This window comes from Magallana gigas, chromosome 2 (assembly GCF_963853765.1).
Source record: "Magallana gigas chromosome 2, xbMagGiga1.1, whole genome shotgun sequence".
In the NCBI taxonomy this organism is placed as follows: Eukaryota; Metazoa; Mollusca; class Bivalvia; order Ostreida; family Ostreidae; genus Magallana; species Magallana gigas.
Window position 1 is genome coordinate 13162856 of NC_088854.1, and position 19083 is coordinate 13181938.

The 19083-nt window shown below is 31.9% G+C and overlaps 1 protein-coding gene across 1 annotated transcript; it reads right to left on the reverse strand.

Moving 5' to 3' along the window:
- Positions 1–2300: 2300 nt before the first annotated feature.
- LOC105338461 (peroxidasin) lies at positions 2301–12441 on the reverse strand. The gene is made up of 3 exons (XM_066076636.1): positions 11571–12441; positions 3109–3223; positions 2301–2805 (listed from the first exon to the last, which is right to left on the reverse strand). The coding sequence occupies exons 1-3, from the start codon at positions 12439–12441 to the stop codon at positions 2301–2303; spliced, it is 1491 nt and encodes a 496-aa protein (XP_065932708.1).
- Positions 12442–19083: the final 6642 nt, after the last annotated feature.

A 19083-nucleotide genomic window follows, 5' to 3' on the forward strand; every position in this document is an offset into this window, starting at 1 on the left:
TTACCATCTCTTTCAAATCATCTAAAAACTTTGGTTTGAACCCAGTTTGTTTTACATGTAGGACTAAATTATACCAATGAAATCCTTTCAATATAACAAACCATTATTTAAAAAAATCTCTAAAAAAAGGCAATGAAAATTTAAAAACACATATTGGTGTTAGGCAGTCTAATACTAGTAAAAAAAATCCTACACATGTAAATGCATGATACTACATAAACCTTAACATACAAATGAAAAGTAAACTATATGCGAGTTTTTTCAATTAATAATACAAATGAAAATCAACCAATACAGTTTTGAATTTAAACAAATAACTCTAATTTAAAAAAAATACAATACAAATAAAAACTATAAAGTACGAAATAAATACACAATATAGAGCAATATACATGTACAATATGGAAAGAAAATTGTACGAAGGGAAACAAATCAAATGGATAAAAATTATACATGTCAGTTTTCTCTCCACTTTTGGGGTTGGGGTTTAAATGTATAAAGAACACCTCGATTTGCACAAAATGAGTCTATGTTGTTAATTTTCCTATTACTTCACTACCTTCACCAAATGCGCTAAATTCTTAATCAAAAAGGGGTTAAAAGTTTTCCAAGAAGACATTAAACTGTTATAGTTCCATTAATGATTTTTGGACTACTTGCTACATCTATGTAAATTTTATTTCGACTCCAAGTTGTCATTTTTATGTCGTTGTTTTAGGTCACCTAATGGCTGAATTTTTGTTTGTTTAGCATAAGCATTAATTTTTTGTTTTATGTTTTTCAAAGGTTAAAAGATTTTCATAAATTAGGAATGTGTGATGATTTAAAGGTTACGATTGTGGTTAGCGCAGTGGCCCCTCACTGCTAGGAGAATGGGTTCCAGGGTTATGAGTTCAAATCCCGGCCGAGCCAGAGGTGGAGCTCCAATAAGGTGAATTTATCTGTGCTTTATCTATATCTACATCATTCACTATGGGCAGGTATACGTCATGCAGTTTGAGAGTTATTGCAATGTTTGTGTTGTAAAAAGAATAATGTCTTCGCGCGCCAAACCTTGCGCATTTGTATTGGTATTTAGCACTTTGATTGCAAAAGCAAAAGTGCTTATACCGTTATATAGTAACAAGTTTTACGGTTTCGTGCCCCATTTTATTTGACAAATAGATCTTAAAAAGAAAAAGAAAACGACAAACTGCAAACGCCAGAAACTGATTAATTGTTCTTGTGATTAAATGTAAAAATAGAAAAAGAGATAAAGATTAAAACCTTTACCAATATATATAACCTTTTTAACAAAAACCTGACAAGAGCTTGCTTAATTTACAAAGAATTCTAAGCTATGTACCTCACCTATAAATTGACACCTGACACAGATATTGTGTTAAAATTGCCGGAATACAAAGTTAACCATTAAAAAGCTCTATGATGGAAAAGGAAAATTTTCATATCAAATCGTGATAATTTCCCTCAAATTAGATTATGTATTTAAAAAAATGCTTATTACGAATTCACTTTATCCTAAATGAAGTGTTCATTTATGATATCAAAGCCATCAATGAATAAATAAAAGTACTGATTTTTATTATGATTTAATCTAAAAGGTGAAGAATATATATATTGCATTGAAATATTGAGAACTCGTGCACATTTTACTATATAATTCATTTACACTGTAGAAAAAAAAAACATATTTTGGTTTTTATTTGTACAATTGATCTTGAACTGTATTTAAATTGCTGAAAAATTGGGATTTGATACATCAGTTCTAAAGTATGCGTATGTTCGACTTTTAGACAGGATTTACCAATAAATATCATATAGTACATGTTTATATGCATTATAAACATAGATATCGTACGAAACCGAAACCCTTATCACTGTTACTGGAATGAGACTATACATGTAACTGTGTTTTTGATTTAGAAATAAACATGTAGTATCCAAATTTCTTTTTAGCTAATACAACTGACAAAGGTGTGTAACCCAATTTTTGGTCACAATTGAAATGGATGATTTTGATATGAGAAAAAATATAAATTTCGGAATAAATATGAGATAATAGTTTTCTTCTTTAACCCAATAATTCGATTTTGAGTGAGAAGATATATTTATTCAATACATAATCTAATAAAACATGAATCACACAATCAACAGAAATTTCGTTTAAGATGCATGCATTTCTTTGATTCACGCAATTATCACCACATATTAATTTGTTTTACTCTTTTTTCCTTTATAAAACCGGCTACTGCTACGATAGAAAAAACTTATCCCATTCAGTTTGCATGATCACCTTCGAATTAGGTTCCGATCCTCTCGGACCGTTTCGGAAAGGCATGGCAACGGTTTTGTTTCCAGAAAGCGGGCTTTATGCAGTATATGATCAGACAAATCATGAGGATAATAAGAGCTATGCCCACTACCACTGCCACAGTGATGTAAATGGACATCCCTCCCATAGGCTTGGACGTTGTCTGGTTTTCTGCTGGGGCTGTTGTCTGTGTGGCAGTCATGGTTGTTGTCGGGGTGATGGGGGTAGTGGTAGTTGGAATATCGGTTACGGTCACTTGAATGTTCACCACATTTTGTTTCTTCACATTGTTAGCCTGGACTGTCCACTGACCGTCGTCATCAACGTCCAATGACTTTATGGTTAGGACACCTGTCTCAGATACCTCGTAATTTGGATTGTCATAATTATAGTACTTCAACTCCGTCCCATCAGGCTTTGTCCAAATGACGTCAGGGAATGGGTCTCCTCCAAATGTACATGAAATATTGAGGCTGGAGTGATACTTGCCGGTACTTGAAGTTGAAGAACAACTTACAGATGCCGGTACACAGGTTAGCTGGGAGGATGGGACATTTACAATGGACATGTATTGGAGAGATTTTGGTGTACTACACGTAACAGATTCCGGTATAGGACTAAGAAGCACGTTTACCCACTCCAAGGCACAAGTGCATTTCCAATCGTTGTCATTTAAGTGGATACTCTTTATGTGTGGTAATGTCATTATTGATGAATTGGAAAGTTCTGTAAATAGGTTTCCAGCTATATCAATATAAGCCATATTTGTAAGGGTCTTCGTGAAGCTCCAGTCCAACCGTTTAAGTTTGTTTCCATGAAGGTCTAAGACCTTCAATATTGGAAGATGGTCTAATAAGCGTTTGTCCAGTTTCTTTAAGCTCATCTCTGCCAGATATAATTCTGTCAATCTTCCTAAATCGTTGAAAGCAGACAATTGTAATTCAGTACCATTATTTCCAGATAAATTCAGAACTCTGAGTCTTGTTAACCCCTTTAACGTGTTTTGTGCTATTTCGCCAATTTTGTTGAAAGAAAAATCCAGTGTAATCAATGTTGTTGGCAAAGAACCGCTTGTTATGGATTCTACATTGCTGAAAGCCATATAAAGTCTCTCCAGTTTCTGGAAGGAATTAAGATTTTTACTTTCAATCAACGGAATCTGGTTTCGAGAGGAAAAGGTGCCACTGAGTTGTAATGAAGTGAAATGACTTGGGAATGCTGACGGAAAGTTGGTTAATCCTGGTCTGCAAATAGCAGAATCATTGGAACATTGGCACTTTGTTGGACAAGAAGATTCAACATCTCCAAAACTCACAACAATAAGTACATATGAAATCACTGTTATGGGGCTTTTACTTCCCTGCATTGTATGATTATTCAAAGGCGTCTGAAATTTTCCTTTAGATTTGGTCAACTGTCCTGGATAGCGATGTTTACCTGTGCCTTTCACCTGCTATTGCGGCTTCAATGACATGTCCCGCTAAAGGTTGATATACACATACTTATGTTAGCAATACGTTTCTGGGATTCATTCGAAACACTTGATCACCTGACCAGGACATGTGTTGAAGAGAAAAATCTCCCCAAATTTTACAAATATCATCCACAAGGTCCCCCGAGATAATGAGATTTTTTCAAATCGCTTAAATTTATTTACTAGTATCAAAGATCATTACCTCGAACATATTTTATGTACAGCTAATAAAGGGATTGGACACAATTTTCAAAAACTCTCTTAGTGATACACATGAATGTTAATTTAATATTTACAACTATTATTTAACCTTACATTTGCACCCTACATGTTTAATATTCAGAACAAATAAACAAATAGTAGTTTTAAATACACAATTAAATTTTTAAAAAGGAAATGAAAAGTATACATAAACAACTAGGACGAACAAATAAATAAGCAAGGAAATATTTACAAAGGAGCTGAATAATATTAGCAATAAAATTCTGATATGCTTTTTCAATTTTTCACATTCTTTTAAGAAAATTTGAACTGGTTTACTATCTTTAGCAATTTGACCCACAAAAAGAAACAACTACACCAAATTTTCGAATACATTATTACGTTAATAAAAACAACAAAAGTATGCTCTTAATTTAATAAGTGTCTTGCTATAAAATTGTTTATGAAATTAAAACATGTAACTAATAACGTGTATTACCTAATATTTTACAGAAAAAAACATAAGAATTCCTGTTCTATCTCAGTTTTGAATGTAAATATGCATGATGGTCAACCAAATAAAATATACTTTGGACGTTATATTATATTAATCTGCAACTTTCTCTAATTTAAACACATGATAAAAAACTTCCTCATTCAATTACAAGGCACATTTCAAATGGTTTATTTGTAACAGTGGCGTCGGAAGCAAACTGAAAGTGAGGGGGGGGGGGCTAGACTAATCCTCAGAAATCTTTAAAGCAAGGAACAAATAAAAAAATTATTCCCAAAATCATGAAAATCTTAATCCCGGGGGGGGGGGGAGGGGGGGGAGGGTACTCATAGTTCCCCAAAAATTATTACCATACCAAAACCCCAAAAAATCTTTTTCCAAATCATGAAATTCCTAATCCGTGGAGAGGGGGGGGGGGGGGGCTAGTATAATTATGACTCCAAAAAGAACTCAATATTTCAATCTTTTCAAGGTAAATTTAGTAACAATTATGATTTCTGCGAAAAAAGCGGGGGGGGGGGGGGGGCTGAACCCTCTATGATGCTATGTGCCTAATGGTTGGGTCTAACTTTGAAAAAAGTTGGGGGCTAACCCCCCTCCCCCCGGTTCCGACGCCTATGTGTTACTTTTGATTATACATCTAAACAAAGACTGGTTCAGTCAGGAAATGTTCCGAATTGCCTTGCTTTTAAATGCAGTAAACTTAAAAGGCAACAATTCTGATAAATGTGATAAATCAGGAATGGTTTCAATTACTTAATATATGTGAAGAAGTGTGAATCCTCTTTTAAACCTACTCGAAAGCCGCAATTTATTTGAGGAAGTTTGGTGAGGGTGGTAGAAAAAGAAGGATTTTGACTGGGTGCAAGGAACCTTAATGTTACTAGTAAATTACATACAATCGTTAAATTCGAAATTCCTTTAAAAAATCAATCTTAAAAATCAATAATGGTTTGAAATATTTCAACATAAATCTACGACACAAACGTGTTCGACGTATCACAAAGTTTATTTTAACCGACAAAAGAAATTCGATATTTTTTTATTTTCATCAAGCCAAAAAAAGTGATTTTCACATTGAAATAATTACCTGGGAATGGTTGTTTTAATGCAATTAAATTGAAATTCGCATTAATTAAAAAAACGACACCAAAAATTGATAACTGGATACTAGTGAACGGTTTAAAAAATATCAAAATATCATTTTGAAACTTATGAAAAGAATGAATAAAAAGGAATTGTACATGTTTAAAAGATATTTTCATAATGATAAAAAAGTACGTGAAAATGGTCTTAATAAAATCAGTATTATTATAAACACCCTTTTTGTAATTTTATGCACATCAAATTGTATAACATAATAGCTTTTACATGCGGAAGTAAACATGTGAAGATTCGTTATCTTAAACCAGGGAAACTGAATTTAGCCAATTACTAGTACTAGCTATTCGCAACAATTTTCAATATCGCGCGGTATTCAATTTGTCTGCCGCGCTTAGTGTGTTATAGGACCGAGGACATCCAAAAATAAGCATTCAATGCTTAAATAATGTCTTTAAAATTGAATTAACAGTAATTTAAGTAACTTTTTATTGTTTTAAGACAAAAACAAAATCACAAATGATTTACTTTGAATTCCTGATAAAAAATGTATTTATTATTATGTAGGTTTGCATACCTTTCCATTGCATATCTATACAGAGATATATTCAAATCACTTGGAAATCTGAACAAAGTTTGTTTCAAAATCATATATCTAACTAGCATCACGGAATTATATTTTTCAATTTTGTATTTGTTATATAGATAAAATAACAGCCCTGATAGACTAGGCAGTATATCTTTTTTCAGACAGCAAAATAAATATTGTTTTGTATACAAAATTATAAAGTTTACAACTTTATTGTCTTTTGACAATGGGAGTTCACCAAATAAAATATTGATAACATTGAAATCAATTCGTATAGAAGTATATTGGTAAATATGCATGCTTAGGTTGCTCCAAATTGTTGATATTTTTTCACAGCTTACAAAAACATGTTGGATTGTCTCAACATCCCGTTCACAGAAGGAACAGCAATCAGAAGATACAACATTGATTTTTTTCAAATAGTAATTTACAGGAAGAATTCTATGAAGTAATCTGTATTGTAACCATTGAAAAGATGAGTCATGGTTGTCTTAAAACATACATTAAAAGCATCATAAACACAAATTTCTACCCCATATTGTACCAACTCTGAATTCCACTTAAGCATTGCAGTTGGGGTTATTTTACAGGCAATTAGTTGTTTGTAGATGGGTTTTGTACATTTGTCTTGCAAAAGAAAAGGTTTGTAATATAATGGAATATATGGAGTAAAGGATCTCTTAAATAAACATTTGATATATACTGGTAGAGAGGATTTTAGATATGTTGATATAGCACTAACTATACTGTTGTATTGCATTGTACAAATATGCTAATCAATTTTTTTTATAAAACATACATGTGACAAAAAATTTCCAATATCATCTAGAAGGTCATTGATGACCTTTACACCTTTTTTGTACCAACTTTTTATAAACAATGTTTTCATACCAACTCTAATATGACTATTATACCAAATAGGCATAAATAAAAAGTTTTCTTCAATATAATTATCATCAAAAGATTTTATAACATAGAGCATTGATTTAAATACATCTTTCCAAAAATTATTATTTTTGGGAATAACACATTCAGTAATAAATGCATCACCAAAATCAAGTAACAAGTTGACAAAGTCTTCACCATTAATGGCCTTCAATATGGAAGTCCATGACCTATGTCCAACAATTAATCTTTTAATCCATGAACATTTTAATGACAGAATAAACTTGTTAATATACAACTTTTTTAAACCGCCTCTTTGATATACTTGAATAACCACTGCACGTTTTATTTTATCACATTTGGCATTCCAAAAAAAATTCAAAAATATCTTTGTTCAATGTGGTGATTACCTCTTTAGGAGTAGGTAAATACATAAATAAATGATTGATTTTTGGAAAAACTAGATATTTCACTACCGTCACACGTCCAATTGGTGTAAGGTTTCTTCTTTTCCATTGTTGAAGCATGCTTTTAATTTTTGGAACTTGTATAGAATAGTTTAACTCAGTAACTTTTTCAAGATCGTCAGAAAAGTTAATACCCAGTAAACTAAACGTTGTTGAGCCCCAATCTAGTTTCCATCTCGTGTGGTGAAAGACCTGATTTGAGAATTTTTTTTAGCCAATCCATATAATATTTGTTTTTGAACTATTTATTTTCAACCCAGAAATGTTTGAATAAAAGTCTAGAGTATCTAAAGATGCAAATAGTGAAGTAGGTTAACCATCCAAAATAAGAGCTGTGTCATCTGCATATTGACTTATTTAATGTTCTTTACTGTTTATTGTAATACCCTTTATTTTATTGTTTTATTTAATAAGAATTGAAAGTATTTCAGCACAAAGGAGGAATAAATAGGGTGCAAAAGGGTCTCCCTGTCTACAACCTCTTTCAATAGAGAAGTAATTAGATAAAAAGCCACTTTGCAACACTGAAGCCTTAAAATTTATGTTTAATATTTTAACCCACTGGATTATATAATTACCAAAACCATAACAGCATCACGGAATTTTTTTAAAAATAAATATCTGAAACTCTCAAAAATGAAATATCTTTCTCTCATGAATGTATTACTCGGGTACATACATACACAGATAACTTGGGAACAGGCAACATGTTATGTATGCTATTTATTCTCCATGCTCATTACAGATGTCAAAGGGAGTTGACACAATTTTCAATACCCTAGTCCTCTACTAGTGATACATTCAAAAACATAATCAAGTACAAGTATATAGTAAATGAAATATGGTATAATATTGTCATATTTACAATTAGTATTCAAATTAATATCCGTAGAATAAATGTTTAATAATGTCATTTTTGTAAAATATGTAAATAAATGAAAAAAAAAACCCCAAATTCAAATACATGTAGATAAATGTAATAAATTTTTTATTCTTCCAAATTAACTTTACTAAACTTAAGCCACATTTTCATTTTCTTGCTGTATCCTATATTCTATCACTTGTTGCAAACGTCGTTAAAGTAGATACATGTTGGATTGATAAGGAGGGATAAATCAACATTGACGTAAATTCAAGGATGTTTTAATTTGAATTTGAAAGAATACTAGTAATTATAAATAGATTCGTCAGTTTTTCCAGCATTGTTTTAATTTAATTGTATAACAGTTCTTTTCTCTATGGAAGCATATATCATGAGCTTTTTAGGTTGCATAAGAATTATATTCAAATAATAAAATGTTTTATTATTAATCTTTACCCGACCTCCTTACATTTAGTTGTAAAATCAATCGATTGCTTTCTACCTTGGCTGAAGTATACTTGAAATCACTAAGTAAATTTTACGTGTGTAAAGAAAAATATATCTTATCTTTTTATTAGTTTCTTTATTTTTAATTTGCTATCTGCACTTGCAGCTGCAAGACCTAATTAACAAGTGGATGATTTAACTGACGTTTAAAGCCAGTGCAAGAACGTATATACATGCATTTACTTCAAGATGGGTAAAGTTTGTTTTGATTGCTTCCCTTGTGCTCTGAGTGCATTTTTATGGAATTTCCCACGATTTCATTTGAAATAAAAATCAAGTTTTGTTTGTAAGTATGACAAATAAGAAGGTTTTTTTTTATAAGTACAATGCAACTTGAATTATACCCTTGTGTTTTCATTTCTGGAAAATATTGTCAGTTGAAGCGTTCAGTCTGAAATAGCTATGAACACAATTTCTCCGTTTTACAGGTGCATACGTCATATAGAGACATGGTGATAATTTTACTTCAAACAAATTACAGAAAATAAGACTGTTGATTCTTTAAAAATAGGGAATTTTATGCACGTGTTAATGTATAGTATTGGAACTGTTGAATAAAGGTTCATGTTCATACAGTGCATGCTAGGAAAAGATAATACGGATTCTCTTTCCTACGTAAATAACTTATTGTCGGCGTATCAAGAGATTCACTAGAGTAAAACAGGGTATCAGTTCATGAAACAATCTGTCAAGAAGAGGATTTTGATAGAAATATTCTATCCAAAAATGGGAAAGAAACATGTTGGCGACAGACATATGTGGAGCTTGGTATCAAGATACATATAATAACCAAAGTACTGAAGTACTGAAAGCCGGGCTCTTTTGGTGTGTCTTCATGCATATTGTGTAGTAAAGACTTAAAATCTCTCTCTCTCTCTCTCTCTCTCTCTCTCTCTCTCTCTCTCTCATGCATTTAAATGTCGGCAAAGCGTCAGAGAGCGACCAAATTTTGTAAGCGGCTATAAACAAAAATAAGTCTGTCTAGTAGAAAAAAGTTCAACAGTTGCTGCTTTCAATTTTGCAACAAGTGATATATATTCAATCCCCATTTCTTCATCGCGCAGCAAAGTAGTTCATGGAAATTCATGCGCATTGTATGTGTCCAAAATGCAGTCTTGTTTTTTAAAACACATTATTAATAGGAAAATAAAAAAAAGAAACAAAATGCCAACACTTTTGACAAAACTATTTGGTATAGCGGAAACTTTTGCTTCGACGCTGTTTGGTTTTTTGTTTACTTTTGAAGTTGTGCTATTTATAGTAACATTGGCGATATGTCTGCCTACAGTCAGGACTCTGTTTTCGGCTAAAAACAAGTCTAGCTGCATAGGAGTCACGAAATTGTTATATTTTATTTTATCTTTTATTTTTGTATTTTATCTTTGTTTTTACAAATTGCAATGATTTTTTAAAAGGTATTACTATTTTAATGTCTCCTCACCCAAACCAAAGACTCAAGTGAGCTTTTCTCATCAAAATTTGTCCATTGTCTGTCGTCGGCGTTGTTGTCGTTGCATAAACTAGTCACATTTTCATCTACTATATCAAAACAACTAAGCCAATTTTAACCAAATTTTGCACAAAGCAATATTGAGTGAAGGAAATTTCAAATTTGTTCAAATGAATTGCCACACACTCTTTAAAATGGGGATGATAAAGAACAAGATAAACATTTGTTGATATTTTTCAAAATTCTTCTTCTCAAAAACCATAGGGACCTGAAGCTCTCTCAGAAGCATCCTCAGGTGGAGTAGATACAAAACCCTCAAATTTTATGTACTATTTAATTTTTATATAGATTTTTTTTTAATTTAAACAAAGTTAATAGCAACTAGCACAATACTGATTGACATAATTAATCAAAACTTGATTAAGTGAAACTAACACCGATATTTATGCCAGGTAAGCATAGTATGTAGTTTAAAATCCATGAGAAATACCAATCATTTGGTTCCATCATTTTATTGTAGGATGGTAGAAAACCGAAAAAAAAACACCAACAAGCAAAGGTGTTTTCGTCAGTGTATGTGGCCGTAGCCCACAATAAAACAATAACACATACAATCCTAAATTATCGGTTATCATTTATTGTATTAGGGATGTTTTATATTGCAACAAACCCCTTTTTCTGATTTCAGGAGATTTTAGATTTCATAAAATTAAATTTTCATCAAAAATCAAATTAAACCAAAAACAATATAAATCGTAATAAATATGTAAATATTTACACAAAACGACCAAAGATTAAGTTGTAGGCATTTTCAAAAACATCATAAAACAATTATGACTGTTTGATCAAAACAAAGCAATAAGGATTACATGCATTCTTTTGCAGTTGTTGATTAAGCGTTTGTTAATCATATACCGTACATATTGTAAATTCAATATGAGATTCCGGTCTCTTAATCTATATCCTCTTTAAAGCTGCCTGATATTTGTTATGTTCATAACTCCCAATATTATGCATTCTTCGTGTTTTTCTCGGAATCAGGCTACGGACCGTGTCGAAACGATCTTGCATCGGTTTCGTTACCGACTTTGGAGAAGGTTTTCTTTTTCCATGTACAGCAATGAATTACCAGGCAAATCATTGAGGTAATGAAAACGCCCCCACCTGCAGCAGCAACCATCATGTAAATCGTATTTATGGAGAATATACCTTCCACCGTCTTTGATGTCATTTTCAAATTGTTTCCTGTAGATAGTACTGGAGCGATCTTTTTCGCTGGCGTCTGCTTAACGATGGTAGTTTTTTCGGTGGTTGTAGTCGGAGTGGTGGTCTTGGTTGTAGGAGGAATGGTTTTCCTGGTGGTATTATTGTTTGTTGTGGTTGAGATAGTACTCATGGTAGTGGTACTGGTTGTGGTGATGGTAGTTGTAGTTGGAACATCAGTCACAATCAATTGCATGTTGACCTTATTCTGCTTTTTTACATTGTTAGCCTGAATCGTCCACTGGCCGTTGTCATCAACGTCCAATGACTTTATGGTAAGGACACCTGTCTCAGATACTTCGTAATTTGGATAATCATAGTTATAATGCCTCAACTCCGTCTTGTCAGGCTTTGTCCATATGACGTCAGGGAAAGGGTCTCCTCCGAATGTACATGAAATATTGAGGCTGGAGTGATACTTGCCGGTACTTGAAGTTGAAGTGCAACTTACAGATGCCGGTACACAGGTTAGCTGGGAGGATGGGACATTTACAATGGACATGTATTGGAGAGATTCTGGTGTACTACACGTGACAGATTCCGGTATAGGACTAGGAAGCACTTTTACCCACTCCAAGGCACAGGTGCATTTCCAATCATTGTCATTTAAGTGGATACTATTTATGTGAGGTAATGTCATTATTGATGAATTGGAAAGTTCCGTAAAAATGTTTCCGGAAATGTCGATATAAGCCAGATTTGTAGGGGTCTTGGTGAAGCTCCAGTCCAACTGCTTTAGTTTGTTTCCATGAAGGTCTAAGACCTTCAATATTGGAAGACGGTTTAATAAGCGTTTGTCCAGTTTCTTTAAGCCCATCTCTGCCAGATATAATTCTGTCAATCTTCCTAAATCGTTGAAAGCAGACAATTGTAATTCAGTGCCATTATTTCCAGACAAATTCAAAACGTTGAGTCTTGTTAACCCCTTTAACGTGTTTTGTGCTATTTCGCCAATTTTGTTGAAAGAAAGTTCCAGTGTGATCAACGTTGGTGGCAAAGAGCAGCTTGTTATGGATTCTACATTGCTGAAAGCCATATAAAGTCTCTCCAGTTTCTGGAAGGAATTTAGATGGCTGCTCTCAATCGATGGAATCTGGTTTCGAGAGGAAAAGGTGCCACTGAGTTGTAATGAAGTGAAATGACTTGGGAAGGCTGACGGAAAGCTGGTTAATCCTGGTCTGCAAATACCAAACACATTGGAGCATTGGCACGATGTTGGACAAGAAGATTCAACATTCCCAAAACTCACAACATTAAGTACACATGAAATCGCTGTTATTTTTCTTTTATTTTCCATCTTTGTTAAGAAAAAATTCGAAGGCTCATTAATTCCCAAATTATGTCAACTGTTTTAACCGGTGCCTTTCACTGAGTGTTGCGGCTTCAGTGTGACGGCATGTCCTGTTAAGGGTTGATATGGGGAGTGATAATACGGTTCGAGGATTTATTCAAAACATTTGATCACCTGACCAGGACATGTTTAAAAAACAAAAAGCTCATAAATTCATGTAATATGCACAAGATCACCACAGGTAACGAGACATTTTAGATATTTAACATTTCTATCAATTAAAGGGCATTGATTTAAACACATTTTACTTGCATATGTCAAATGGATTGGACACAATTTTCAATATCCTAGTCCTCTACTGGTGATGCATTTAGAAATATAATCAAGTATATAATAAATGATAAATGATATAGTAATATTGTTGTGATATATACATGTAGTATTCAAATTCATATATGTACATTGAATGTTTATTTATGTCTTTTTTTTTTCAAATACAAATAAATAACAAAATAAACACATCCAAATAGATATATTTGATGGTTGTTTTATTCTTCCTCATTCTTTTAAAAAATTTACGGCGCTTGTTAACTAAAATTTTGATCAATTTATTGAAATATACACTTATTACATGCGTTAATAAGAATAAAACAACCAGTTTCAGAGAGAGAGAGAGAGAGAGAGAGAGAGAGAGAGAGAGAGAGAGAGAGAGAGAGAGAGAGAAGGGGGCTTTATACGTTAGGCACAAAAACCTATGCCTTGCTTTTAGATGCAATAAACTTTAAAACCAACAATTTTAAAGGCTATGCTAAATCAAGAATGATTTCATGTACTTACTATATGAAAAGGTGTGAATCCCCTTTAAAAAACTGTTCTAAGAGCCGCTGTTCATTGGCTGTTGTTTTAATAAGGAAAAGAACGATTTTGGGTGTTTGGGTTAAGGTTACTTGTAGATTATGTGTAATTGTTAAAATCGCACGTGCATCGAAAAAGTTATTTTTAAAACCAGCAATGTGTCTAGCTATAGTTTCTTTCCACAATACACTCTCTGCTTAAAGTATGAATATGTCGGCATAAATCTACTAATGTTCCAGATGTTATTTCTCAAAAGTAGCATATTAATTGGTAAATAAAACAATAAACACTTAAACAGAGTTCCAAATATGTTGATACTTACCGTAAAACAATATATTTTTCTTGTAGATTCAAATTTGTCCAATAATTTGAATGTTTTCAGTTTCAGTCAAATAATAGTTGACAAAATCCTTGTTAAGAAATTGATGATGTTTAAAACAAATGCAAATACTCATGATAAGTAAAAGATTGGAAAACAATATGTGAATTATTTTAGGTAGCATAAGAAAAGATAAGATAAAACAAAACTATTATTACATTATTTTTTAATTTATTTATTTTTACCATACATGTGAAATTGTAATAATGTTTTAATAAAAAAATTAATACTATTATAAAATCCATTTTGTAATTTAATGCTTACCCAATTGTAATGCATAATCATTTTTACATGCAGAGGTTAAACTAAGAAAATTCATTATTTCAATTAGATTTACGACAATGCCTACCTCTTTGCAGCAAGAGTCCATATACGGATGTATTAACAATGATAGAAATTAAAAAAGAAAACAATGATTAGAATTGTTTGATTTCGGTTCATTACATAATAGACGTCCCAACGTGGAAATAATGCTCCTCCTGAAGCTTACCTGAATTTTAATTGTATATTTGTGTTTACAATGATAAAATTAGGCATCTTAACACTTCATTTACGGAACTTCTAATTTGTATAGAGTAGTTCATTTATATCTTCACCCCACCCCCCCCCCCCCCCCAAAAAAAAATATGCTCCGTATTTTTATTTTAACTTATATAAGCGTAAAATAAAGATAAGTGTACAATAAATGCAATGTGATACAGTAGTATCTATTGTCTAAATGTAACGATGTGTATGTTTATACATGTATCATATGTAATATATATTGTTTCGATGAATAATTGAAATTAAAGGGGCATGGTCACGATTTTCGTCAAATTTTATTTTTCTGTTTTTATGATTTGCAGTGCTTTAGAAATGCATTTCTAATGATCAAATGAAAATTGGGTGCCAGTCGTTGAGTTTTAAGAAAGATACAGGGCTTACAATTCTTCGTCATGTAAACAAGGCTCGTGCCCTGTTTTTGTTTATATATGTTCAATATACCAGTAAAAATCTTTTTAAAGATGGTTTGTCTATCTTATTATTGATTTTAAGCATAAATAAACGGTTCCTCACGATTAACACATTCATTTTAGGTCTAAAACTGGAATTTTCACTTCAACATTCAAAATGTAAACAAACGCGTTGTTTACATAGCGAAGAATTGTAAGCTCTGTAACTCGTTTATAACTCATCAAATGACACTCAAATTATGGTTGCCTATTAAAAATACCTTACTGAAGCAAAGCATTGTAAACATTTAAATCGAAAAAATAATTTTTGACCCAAATCGTGACAATGCCCCTTTAAACTGATACTGAATTATCAACATGTTTTCGTTCTTTATAACTTTTCTCATTCGGCTCTTCTATTGGAATATCAATTTTCTATCCGTCTCTTATTATACACATAGTAAAGACCATTTATTCAGGAAATCAAGGAACGATAAAAAAGTTCATAATATGAGCTAATAATATGATTGTATTTCACGTAATCATATTTTCAATTTGTTGATCCATTCATAGTTTTCCGTTTAAAGTTATTTGATCCATGATAAATATTTTACCAGAAAACGTCGATAATGCAATGGAACTACAAGAACATTTAACATTTTAAAAGAAACAGCTTGGATGGTAGTTTGTGATGCTAGAGATTTGTATATTTAGGTCGTTCAGTATAAAGATATTCCTTTAAAACACATAGGACACACGAGACGTGGTTCAAATTAAGTATGCATTTCTAGGTTACAATTTCTATTAATTTTTTACCACTGAAAGATCATGAGAGAGAGAGAGAAAGAGAGAGAGAGATGCAATATTTCATTAGTTTTAGCTTCGTGTTTTCTTTCGAGATATTTACGAATATTTAAACTAAGTAAAATTTGGGTTGAATTATTTCCCTTTCACTTAAAGTTCTTGTTAAGAGCATTCTTTAAAGTTTAGAAAGAAGTTCAAATTCACAAAATTGACAAAAAATCCTGTTCTAGTTCCGAAAGCTATGACCTTTTTCACCCATATCCTTAAATCTGAATAACATTTATCATAAATTATCAACATTTAAACAATCCAAACAATATTTTTGGGGGTTTTTTTTATAAACAAGATGCAACTTGAATCTAATTTGTCTGGAAAATGGCCCCACTCAATTATTAAGTTCTGAAGAATAACGTTTTACATATGACTGAGACATTATCTTAATTCAAACTATCTATAAGAAGTAAGCTAAGAAATGTTATTTATCTACCAAGACCTTTATTTATTGATATCATCGACATAAAACAATGGTGTTTTTAAAAATAATATAACAGTAAGTACGACAAAAACAAAATCATGAATGATTTATTTTGAATTCCTGATCAAAATGTAATTATTATTTTGTAGGCTTTGCATACCTTTGCATTGCATACCTATATTGCATACCTATAGAGAAATTCATTCAAATTGGTTGAAAATCTGAGCAAGGTTGGTTTCAAAATGAGCACATGTTTCATTGGTATCACGTAAATGAGTTTATAGATTAAAAAAACAAATAGCTGAAACTCTCATCAATAAATGATTGTCTTTAATTAATGTATTGCTAATGTACATATATACACACGTACAACTTAATTTGGCACAGCCAACATGTTATACATCCTACACACTATTAATTCTCTGAGAGAGAGAGAGAGAGAGAGAGAGAGAGAGTTGACACACATTTAATATTCTTTTTCCTGTATTCTATCACTTATTACATGCGTTGTTAACGTAGATAAACGTCTGATGAATCGCCTTTTAACTGACGTTTAAAGGCAAATCGAGAACGTACGTACACGCAATAACTTGTTCTCCTTGCACTTTTCAAGCTCAAGTTTTAGGGAATTTTTCCTTGATTTCATTTGAAATAAAATGTTCAGTGGTAAGTGTGACGAAAGTTTAATTGTGTTTTATTAAGTATGATGCAACTTGAGTTATATCCTTGTTTTCATTTCTGGAAAATCGGTTCTGAAATTCTGAATTTGCTATGGACGCGATTTCTCAGTTTTCGTGCATATGTTAACATAGACATGATGATAATTTTACTTCAAGCAAATTTCAGAATATGCTCTACATGTGATATGAGACTATGTTAAAATAAAGGAGTCCTAACACATGTTGATTGATAGCATTGGAATTGTGTTTTTATGTTATACAGAGTTGTATGTTCATACAGGGCATGTTGAAAAGAGGAAAATATCAACCCCCCCCCTTTCGTGAATAACTTATAATTAGCATATTTAGGGATTCAATAGAGTAAAATATGATATCAGTTAATGAAATCAATCTCTCTAGAAGATATCTTAACAAAAAAGAAAGATTTCAAAATGGTTCTTATAGGAAATAAATAGGTTGTGTCTTTGTCACGAACTGGTCTTGAATTTCTCAAATTTTATTTTACTTTATCTTTGTGTTTACAACTTGCAATGCTTATCCAAGTATTACTAATATTATATAAAAAGTGCCTGTTTGGGAGGGTAACAGTTGAAATTGACACCCCGAGAAAACCATTGTCAACCGACGCGAAGCGGAGGTTGACAATGGTTTTCGAGGGGTGTCAATTTCAACTGTTATCCTCCCAAACAGGCACTATTTATTTTGTTATACTGAATGTCTTTTTTAAAATTTTAAAGATAATTTTACTGCTTTTATATAGGAATCACGTGAATTCGACAGCGAACCGTACGCGCATAATTTTCGCGCATGTAACATTTTTTAATATTACCCGTTGCCAAGTGCGTTGCTAACGCTGAGGGCAATAGTAAATATTATTAACTGCGTCTTAACCAATCAGATTTCAGTATTTAACATGAAAGTATAACAAATTGTATTATTAACTTTAGAATGTTGATCGTTGAGTTGCCAAATAATAATTCTTTGTTATGGTATTATATTAATAGTGCCTGTTTGGGAGGGTAACAGTTGAAATTGACACCCCTCGAAAACCATTGTCAACCGACGCGAATCGAAGGTTGACAATGGTTTTCGAGGGGTGTCAATTTCAACTGTTATCCTCCGAAATAGGCACTATTTATTTTGTTATACTGAATGTCTTAATATTTAAGAAAATTTTACTGTTTTTATAAAGGAATAACATGAATTCTACAGCAAACCGTACGCGCATAATTTTTGCGCATGTAACAATTTATAATGTTACCCGTTGCTAAGTGCGTTGCTAACGCTGAGGGTAATAGAACAGATTATGAACTGCGTCTTAACCAATCAGATTTCAGTATTTAACATGAAAGTATAACAAAAATGTTTGCGCCATGTTTCGTTAACAAATAAATTACTCAAAGATTCTTTTATATTTTAAACATAATGAATAGCGACTAATCTAGAAATAATTGACACAATCAATAATTATATATTTAATGTGAAACTAAAAGCAATTCAATTTCACGCTAGCTTAACATACAATGTAAAACCCGTTGGAAAAATATTCCATTTAGTATTCTAAACAAAATATAATTTTGAATTGCAATTATGCCTATAAATCAGTAGCATTTTTCTAAACCCATCCACCCCCATCTCATCATCGTAAACATGTTTCAAGAGATAAAAACTCGATATTGTCCCTTTATTGTTGGTTGGTGGATTTCAAATAAGACAACAGTGCCTGTGGCCAAAGCCCACCATAAAACTGTATATTTTCCAATAATAAGAGATAAACTTATATTCTCGGCTAATTTTTACTGTGCTATTGATGGTTTATCTCGCGACAACCCCCTCTTCTTAATATTGTGATTTCACACAATAATCAATCTGATTTAGGGAGATTTTATTCCATAATATGACATTATCAACATAAATCGATGTAAATCAAACAAACATAAATCGTAATAAATAACAAATCAATATGATACAAACAAACTACAGAAGGATATGTTTGATAAAAGCATTAAATAATATATTCAAAAACATTGCGATATGATAAAT

Excerpts from the sequence above, each read along its gene's own strand:
- LOC105338461 (XM_066076636.1), bottom strand. The coding sequence starts at position 12,441 with ATGGGCTTAAAGAAACTGGACAAACGCTTATTAAACCGTCTTCCAATA. Across the intron at positions 3,224-11,570 it reads GACATCAAAGACGGTGGAAG|GAAGATTGACAGAATTATAT; the intron begins GTATATTCTCCA and ends TCAACGATTTAG. Across the intron at positions 2,806-3,108 it reads CATGGAAACAAACTTAAACG|TACCGGCAAGTATCACTCCA; the intron begins GTTGGACTGGAG and ends TTCAACTTCAAG.